At 47.0% G+C, this 9,794-nt stretch overlaps 1 protein-coding gene across 1 annotated transcript; it reads left to right on the top strand.

The window, feature by feature from the left end:
- Positions 1-643: 643 nt before the first annotated feature.
- Positions 644-4,071, top strand: LOC104404447 (transcription factor GATA-5; the record flags this gene model as incomplete). The annotated part of the gene is made up of 4 exons (XM_010012876.1): positions 644-769; positions 1,865-1,952; positions 2,519-2,643; positions 3,916-4,071. Coding segments are annotated over 4 exons (495 nt in total), but the record flags the coding sequence as incomplete, so codon positions are not given.
- Positions 4,072-9,794: the final 5,723 nt, after the last annotated feature.

Raw genomic sequence — 9,794 nt, forward strand, 5'->3', positions numbered from 1 at the left:
TCTCCATTTTGAAGCACTAACATTTCAGAGCCAGCAATCACTGCGATCACAAAATAGGTCATAAATTAACGGTTGCACAGTGTGTTTGCAGCCTGCAAGGGAACAGATTATCTGTGAGACGTGCAAAGAATATCCTCCCTGGTACCATCATGGGCCAGTTCAGTTTGCTTCTGCTCAGTGCAGCGAATTGATTCCAGTTTTCCTAAACCAGAGATTAATTGGGATGTTGCTAACTTTAGTGGTAGTTCTGACTGCAGAAAACAAGAAGAGTTCACTTAAAACATAAGTAGTTTTCATTGTGCACTTAAAGCCTGCTTGGCATTTTCCTTCTCTTTCCCCATCTGAGTGGATTTCCTGGAGGAAAGTTCTCTGTGCTCTGAGTCCTGAACACTTCCAGCAGATTTATTGGAAGTTTGTGAAAAGAGTTGCAAGGATATTTGCCAGGTTTACCCAGTTCAGTAAAAAGAACTTGCAAATCGGAGTGATCTCATTTGAATTTAATTTCTTTGATCTGCATTTCCCTATCGCATGTGCTTCGCATTTTCCAGGAAAGTGGTGTAATTGTAGGTTTTATATGAAAGGAAACTTCCCAATTAATCATTCCTATGTGTGCATTCATGTGTGTGTTTGCTTGTTTTTCAAGTCTTCATCTAGACGTGCTGGCCTATGTTGCACTAACTGCCACACAACCAATACCACCCTCTGGAGAAGGAATGCTGAAGGGGAGCCAGTCTGCAATGCCTGCGGGTTGTACATGAAGCTCCATGGGGTGAGAAGCACATCCAAACTGGGAGGGATCCTTTGGGTGCTGGGATCACTGCCCAACAGGTCCAGGATATCAGATCTGGAAGGACCAGACTCTAGACCGGACCCAGAAGAGCCATAAACCAGTCTTGTCTTCTCAGACAGTTAAAAGCTCAGTCTACTGAGGTTCTCCTTGATAAGGCTAAAGGGGGTACTGGAACATTCTCAGGAGGTACCTGAATAGAGGAGAGATTTCTGGTATTGGGTGGCTCTTAATTAGGTTGTTTGACAAGTTGCTCCCCAAAAAGTAGTATTAAGGAAGCAATTCTTCACTATGAGGGTGCTGAGGTGCTGGCACAGGGTGCCCAGAGAAGCTGTGGCTGCCCCATCCTTGGCAGTGTTCAAGGCCAGGTTGGACACAGGGGCTTGGAGCAACCTGCTCTAGTGGAAGGTGTCCCTGCCCCTGGCAGGGGGTTGGAACTGGATGAGCTTTAAGGTCCCTTCCAACCCAAACCAGTCTGTGATTCTATGATTCTATGAAAAGAAAGCTTACCAGGCTTCAGTAGCTGGAGACTGAAGCTCCCCAAATCCAGACTGGAGATAAGGAGCATATTTCTTCTAGATGTGGTGATTAAGAATGTGTGAAGGATGCTAAGGAGTCCACGTGGAGGCTGGCTGATAACATTCACCCACAGAGGATGGGAACTGTTAGTAACATGTCCATCAGCCAAAGAGGAGTCTTCATCCTCCATACAGGCCTCTTCAAACTTCTGCTGTAAAGGTTTAAGTCTCTTCATTCCATGACCGTTCCCTTTAAGCCAAGTAGGCTTTCAGTTTGTCAGTGTAATTTAATAGGGCTCTGTCATAAAGGTCACTAATAAATCAGAAAAAGGAAAATAGGAAATAAAGTTAAAAACAGAATTTGTGGGAAAGCTGTAGCTGTTAGCCTTATACATCTTCCAGCCAAGGCCTGTTGCAGAGAAAAATAGCAGCTTAGTGAAGGACAAGGACTTTAGGTGCGTTGCATGAGCTATGGAACATAAATAGGGAAGCAACACGTGTGTGGGAAGGACCTAAGTAAAATACAATATTAATGATTCTAAACTTTATGAATGTCAAGGTACCACGACCTCTGGCCATGAAAAAGGAAAGCATCCAGACAAGGAAAAGGAAGCCTAAGAACATTACCAAAGGCAAAACCTCAACAGGTACAGTGCTGTTATGATCCATCACAGGGGTTTGGAGCACAATTCACCTCAAAATGTCTTTTGCAAGAAATTATGATAATTAGAAAATAATATTCTGATTTTTATTTAGATATAGGGCCTGTATTTATGCATAGACCTCACATGGAAGGAGGATGCTGGGTGGGAAATCTCACTGCTGTCACATTCCCCTGAGGTTCCTCTGTGCTGTGGACACCCAGCTCCAGTCCAGCAGTGTTTTGTCCACACAGATCTGGGCTAAATTGAGTAATGGGAAAAAACAGGGCTGGGAAAGGTGTATTAAAGAGTTAAAGGGAAGGTATCATGATGCACTCAACATTAGCCCATCTGGCCTGTGCCAGGGTCAGCACTGCCAGTCTGTGAAAGGTGCTCCTTCTCCTCCTCCATCAGCATCTTGGCAGCCAAATATAAAGCCTTCCCCTGACAGAGATGTGGTGGAGAGAGAGGAGTTGTGCCATGAGATATCATAGCAGCCATTAAAATATAAGTTTCTTAAGAGCAGATTTGCACCTCTGTTGCTTCACTGTCCTGAACGGATTTTCTTCCAGGGTCTACAACTTCGGCCACTAACTCCCCTTCTTCCATTACGAACTCAGACAGCACGGTCACTTTAAAGTCAGAGCCCAGCGCATCCTCACAGTATCCCGGACAAAGCATGGTGTCAGTGTCCCAGGTAAGGCACAGGGGCCATGGTCTGCTGGGGTGGGTGCTCCACACACCTCAGTAGTCATTGACCTGGGGGTCTTGATGACGCTAAGCAATTAGTTCATTGCATTAGGGGCCAGCAGTGTGATGGACTGCCTCAGATTGAGGAAAACAGGGAGTGTGAGCCAAGACGTTGCAGACCAGGAAGGGCTCCAGCCTGTTGGCTCCACATCAGCTCTTCCATCTCGCAGTGGGGAACTGGGAGGTCCAAGCCTGCTGCTACAGAGGCGATCAGTGATGAAACAGCTTTGGTGCAGAGCTGGATTTAATTCCAATCTCCTGCCATGAAATCCTGGAAGTTATAACCCTGTTGAGTTGGTGGGATCAGCCCAGGGTGGAAACCTCCCAAGAAAAGGCTCTCTGGACATGTGTTATCTGGAGTTTATAGCCCTGAGGTGCTCAGTGCTCGCAGAGCTGTAATGCTGTCAGAGACCCCAGACTGCAAGGCTGTGCTTATGCCCCAGGGAATTCTTTGGGGCAGGTTGCTCTTTTGTCTTGGCAGAGTTAAAAACAGCTCTAAATCAACTTGCACATCAAAACTTTGTGACCCAGTTCTATCTTTATGCTGGGCTCAAGCCCTCCCCAAGCTGGACCTGTGTGCGTGGAGCCATCTGCACCATATGGCATAGGCGTTTTTTTGGCAGAAACAGATAAATCTAGTTGGTGCTGCACTCCTAAAAAAAATGCATGTGTCTAGAGATCCCCAAACTGGACATGTTTAGTCAATAACTAAATGCAGATGGGCCCCGGGATGCCTTCTCCGCGCTCGGTCCTTGTGCTTGCTGGGGGTGGAACACCCTTGCTGCCTGGCTTATCCGAAGGGCAGCAGTAGCATCAGGGATCACCCATCCTGTTCATAATCATAGCATCATAGAATGGTTTGGGTTGGAAAGGACCTTAAGATCATCTAGTTCCAACTCCCCTGCCATGAGCAGGGATGCCTCACACTAGACCATGTTGCCCAAGTCTCCGTCCAGCCTGGCCTTAAACAGTGCCATTGATGAAGCATTTACTATTTCTTTGGGCAACCTGTTCCAGTGCCTCTCCACCCTCACAGTAAAGAAATTCTTCCTTATACCCACCCTCAGAGATAACCCACCGTGTTCATAATCCATCCTCAGGAATAACCCATCCTGCTCATAATCCACCCTAGTTCTACCACCGTGTTACAACAAGGGGGAGAACGACCTGTTGGCTAATAACAGGCTCTCTAATGACTCTCTGCTTCCCTCCTGGGCAGGCGCAGAGCCAGTCAGATGAGGCGCTGGCCGGCGGCCACGGCGAGTTCAAGTTTGAGCCTGAGGACTACACCTTCTCGCCCAACAGCATGGCCCCGCAGCCCGGGCTGAGTGTGCCGCTCCGGCAGGACTCCTGGTGTGCCCTGGCACTCGCCTAGACACCACCAAGCTCCAGCAGAAACCCTCAGGACCAATGTTTTTGGCTGGCCCTGCAGATGGATGATGGGCAGGATGGGCTGCCCCAGCGCTTCGGGACTGTGGGGTGTCCAGCCACGGCTGCAGGACGAGTTTCTCTTGGAGGATGCACATGGAAAACGTTGGCTGGATGGGGCTGGGATGGCCCCGCTGTGGCACCAGCTCCCTAAAAGTCTCATCCTCAGCTGGAGCAACCCAGGGTTGCCTCCCCGAGGCCGGAGCCCCGGGGCTGCCTCTGTTTTCCTGGGGAAAAGCCTTTCCTCCTTTGAGATGAAACCAGCAAATAAATGCATCCCAGAATCTATGTTTATTCGCAGTGATTTCTCCCTCCTATGACTCCTCTGTGTGCAATTTATTCCACTTTCCAATAAAGACTGTAATAACGTGGCACCAAATAACTTAATTTTATTAAAATGTAAACTGTTTGGCCTCCCTTATGTTTTATTGGCCACAACAGGAAGAGAGAAAGAAAAGCAGCAACAGTTGTTTTAAACATTTACTGTTTTATATTAAAAAAGATCATCTCTGTAAAGTGTTAGCTTCTGAAGTGTTCAACATATCAACACTGAGCTCATGAGTCACACATGAAATAAACACGCTGCTCTTCCCTTTCCAGCTCCAAAGAAAGATTTTTTTTATCATTATTTTAGGCAAACCACATGACAAAAATGGTCAAAACCTCCCAATAATAAAAGAATACTGAAATGCTCTTTTATATTTCCTGATTGGTTTTGACATTGCCAACTCTGAGCATTAGAAAATCAGAAGTTAGTCCTCCAAAAGTTAAAACTTCGAGGGACTGGAAAATAAAGCATGTATTGGAGGTTTATTTCTTTGCATCCACTTTTGGGGAGGTTTTGAATCAAGGATTTCCAGCTTTCAGCCATGCAGGGCAGAGATTCCTTATTATTTGTTTTAACAAAAGCCAAGTAGAAAATAGTATCTTGGATGTCAGCTGCAGCAAAAGGTCATCAGTGATGCAAACCCCACATCAAACTTCCAAAAGCTGGCAACAGGGTGTTGCTACAGCTTCTTGAGGCTGCCCTGGTGAGGTGGGTAATGGGGGGATATGCTCTGCTCGGCGCTTGGAAGGGGGCCCTGAAGCACCAAAGGAGCCTGGGGACCCCAGACCATCTTGAGTAGGGGACATCGGTGGGAAATGAAGGGGGAGCAAGGTCATGAAGTTACTTCTATGGTCTGCTTTATTTGTTATTTCTAAATAAAATCCCCAGCCTGGCTCGATGGCTATTTATGGCCAGGAAGCTGTCAAGTAATAGTTCCTTAATATAGAAGTTGACCTGTCCAGGGCTTCCTGGAGCAACTCTTCCTCTTGTCAGAAAAGATGGATAGCTTGATTTTTATTATAAACAACAGGCTAAAGATGATCAGGGAGAGTAAATATGACATCAAGTCACAACTCAGCTGAGATGGAAGATGATGGTTTCCACTATGCAACCCTTGCTGGAGAAAAGGAGTTGCTCCAGGCACTGGGGAGCATCGGTTCCTTTCAGTGCTGCCATAGCTCAGCGGCTGATCATAGAATCACAGAATCATAAGGGTTGGAAGGGACCTTAAGGTCATCTAATTCCAACCCCCCTGATCCTCCAAAATAGCCCTTTGTGAGTATGGGGGGGTCAAGACACTCTTTTATCAAAGCTCAGGGATGAAAACTGTCTTTGGAAGAGCATTTCTTGTGCCTCCAGAGCTTCATTAGCACCTTGCATCACACCAAGCTCCAGTGCCAGGGCAGGGCTGTTAAGGAGGGGCATCCCTCCAGTGCTGGGCACACTGTGTTTGCATGGCCGGGCTCTCACCATGGATCCACGTCTCCACCATTTGTTTTTCCACTCTCTGGCCTGCCAACATCCACAGCAGAGCCGGGCACAGCAGTGCAGCAGATAAGCCAGCAGCACTGGGCTGTAGGGGTAACACCACCCCAAATCCAACCCAAACAGTGCCTCTGGGAGTCAGGGGAATGGGTGATGTGGCCTGGGCTCAGGCGACCTGCAGGCGCCCAGGATGACGTGTCAGGACACAGGCAGGCAGAAGGGAGCAGGAGCCCTGGGTGCAGCATGAGCAATGTTCCCAGGCAGCTCCCCAAACCCCAAGCTTTGCAGGCAACGAAAAGGCAGCACAACACAAGTCATGGCAAGATGATTTCTATGGACGATGGCAGGGGGGTCCTCCCTTTTTCATCTGCGTGACCCTGAGGGGGAGAGTTATTTTAAAAGCAAACAAGAAGACCCAAACAATGCCAAGATGTTGACACCAGTGGCTCCAGAGGTTTTATTTATTGCCTGTTGGTAACTGTCGACCGGGCGTCGGGATGCTCCAGGGGCTGGTGGCTGACGAAACCAGGCAGAGGGACAAGGAGTGAAACAACTGGGATGTGTGTAGTTTCTCCTTCCTGCTTACTCCTCGCACTCACTGAATGGCATCAGCCACAACGTTGGGTTTTCATTTCATGCTCCCATCCCCAAGGCAGAAGTCATCCTGCTGACTTCCGTCTCTTCGTCAGCCCCAATAGGAGATCTTCTATGACCAGTTCACCCCTCCCTGCCCCATCCCCAAACAAGGCTGATCACAGACTCACTTCAGAGATCAACTTTTACTTCTCTTTCCCAAACCTTTCTCAGTCTCCTTGGTGCTCTCTCCCCTTCCCAGGCATGGTGTGCGCTTGCTCTCCTAGAGGTCGGGTGGCTTGTGGACACCTATTACCTTTACTGTTGTTGTACATCTGCCTCGGAGTTATCAATTGCCTTTGTTCAAAGGTCACCTGCCCAGAAGATTTTACAACATGACTACAATGATCTGTTCCATTTTGCACTTTATACTGATGCCACAGTGATTTTTACCAAGTCAGCGCGTGAGTAATGAAGCACTTGAGCCTATAAACACATGCTGTTCTTGTTTATGATCATATTAATAGCACAATAAAATCATTGCTCATCCAAGCAGTTGCTTTCAAAAGAAAAAAGTTTGTTTCTTTTCGATTTCTGCATGGAAAATGGAAAGTTGTGGTCTCGTTTCTGCTGGGAGCCCTGCAGCCCCAGACTCTCTAATGGGGTGTGACTTTGAAGCTGGAGCACAGAGACTCATCGTTTTGTGTTGCGCACAAGAGGCTTCAGCACAACTTGTGTGGCAGCTCAGCTGCAAACACCATCCAAGTCACAACGGATTTGACTCTTCCTTTGCACAAGCTTTGGAGACACACAACCCCCAGGTGAAGCTGAGCACCAAAGTCATAAATTAGGCTGATTTATGCCAGTTGAGGAGCGTGCCCATTATGGTTATAAGAGGATGGGGGAGGGATGTTCTTCTTTCTTTTTCCTTGTGGTTGGTAGGTCTGTGAAGCCTTGTGTGGATCCAAGAGGTTTTTCCTGGGAAGAAGGTGGAAGCAAGGCTGTGAGTCAGGTACAGCAGTGCTCTGGGGGGTATAGGGAATCTGTTGCTGTTTTTTAATGCCTCTGGAAGTGCTTCATGGTGCAGAGAGGCAAATTTGCTGTTACTTCCCAGTCCTTGTCTATTGCTTCCCTGCTCCTCTCCAGTGCTTTTTATTGTTAAGTTGGATGTGTGCCATTAAGGAAAACAAGTCATGTTGCTTTCCAGGTCAATGTGCTGCAGTAATTAAACGTCTAGGCTGTTTACTTGTGCAGCAGCTAAACCAGAGCTGAATATTCAATCTCGCCATTGTATGCATAGAAGGAGAAAACAAACAGCACTGTTCCTTTCATCACATCAGGTGGTGCTTCTTGGAGACTGCTTTGTGGCCAGGGGCTCGTGGGAGGTGGTGTCTCCAAAAACCTTTCCTGTTCAGCATCAAATTTACATTGAATAACCCAAAAGACACTTAATGAGGAGCAATAGCACCTTTTGCACAGTGTTTTTATTTCAAAGCAGTTCTGCCTCAATGGGAAACTTGGTGAGAAGCAGCACATTCCAAAAAGGCTCTTGTTAAGGGGTGTTTGTCCCCATCCTGCTGTCTTCTCTGAAAACCTCAGATCCCATGTTTCAGTGAAATTCCTACCCAAGAATACAACACGTCATGGATACAGTAAGTGTTGAGAAGAAAAAAGGGGAGTGGATTTGGACTGTCTTTATGGTCAAACTTGGCAAAAAGCAGCTTTATCTACAGTGCTTTAATGCCACCAGGACTGAGCATTTACCAGCCTTTTTGCTGTGCCAGGCTGCCTTTAACGTCACTAGGAAATGCATTGGAATTAAAAGTAAGGTTTTCTAAAAAGCATTTCAAGAGTGGACCTTGGCTATTGTGGCATTTGAAAATGTTGGAGTCTGAGCTGCCTCCAGGGCCTGTTCCTCAGCTGGCACAAGGTAACAGTGCTGAATTGGTCTTCTATATCATAGACTTGTATCATAGGACACAGTTGGCTTTCTGGGCTGCAAGTGCACATTGCCTGATCATGCTAAGCTTCTGTTAAACCAGCATATAAAGATTTAACTTAATTAACAGGATGCTCTTTAGATTTCCTGATGATCCAGAAGAAAACAGGAGAAAGAGGGAAAATTTTATCATCCAAGTAGAAGACTATTTTCTCTTGGATGCAAAACTAGCTGCTTAATGCCTGTGAAACCTTCGGGAGCCCTCATCTCAGGGATGAGTGCGGATAAGAGCACACATGGGGGAAAGGATGGATAGAGAACAGTAAAGCAAGAGTGCTTCTTACTATTTTTTTTCCTCCAAACCAAGCAAAGGGCTTAAAGCAAACACTGGTGGGAACTTCCAGGTCTTGTCCCAATCTTACCTGTGCTTCCGCTTCCCCAGCTTCAGGGCAAGGCATGGGACTGGCCCTGCTGTGGGACCACTGAAAGATAGAATGTGGGAGGAAAGGAGAGGTGGGCACAGACGGGATGTGGAGCAGGGCCCTGATGTCACTGTTATTTCAGGTGTCAGTATCATTCTTTCCATCTGTTCACTCCTTCCTTGCAATAAAGAAGAATAGCTTCAGCTCATGAAATGAATGGAAATGACAGGCATTTAGCTGCAGGAGCCTGCTATAACAGCTGACTGTAAGGGTGCTTAAGCTGCTTTTAGTGATATGGCCTTAGTGCATGGGGTAGGAAAATGGTGCTGGAGACATCACCCCTCCATGTGGGAGCAGCAGGACTAAGGGGAGCAGCAAGGTGGATTGGGCAGCGTTAATCATTACCCCAAGTGTGATGGAGGCTATACTAGACCCTCTGTGTTGATAGGAATCCATAAGCATAAATGTCAAATGGGGAAGCTGCTGCTCAAAGGACACCATAAAGTGGCCTTTCGGGAGGCAGTTTATTCAGATCCACCTTTGTTTGCTTTGTGGAAGCACATTCCTGTGCTGTGGAGCTCTGTCACAGAGCCATCACTGTGAGACAGCACTGATGGGGACTGCAAGTGATTGCCACTCCTGAGCCTGACCTTGACGTCTTTCCTCCCTTGTTAGTAATGCCTCAGCACCAAACAGGAGCAGAGGACTTCCAAGGAAGGTGATGGCTAATGGTGAGCATTCAGGAATAATGGTGGTGGTTGAGCCTCATTTTATAGGAATTCCCTTGGAAGGGTATAAGCTTGCTTTTCTGCTGTCCTGCTGCATTTAAAACCTATCATGTCATCCTGGATATAATATCTATTTCTGTATTAATACAGATAAAGGACAAGGCAACGTTTAGGATTGACTTGGTGCTCAGATAT

This window comes from Nestor notabilis, unplaced genomic scaffold, assembly GCF_000696875.1.
Source record: "Nestor notabilis isolate BGI_N333 unplaced genomic scaffold, ASM69687v1 scaffold5974, whole genome shotgun sequence".
Lineage (NCBI taxonomy): Eukaryota > Metazoa > Chordata > Aves > Psittaciformes > Psittacidae > Nestor > Nestor notabilis.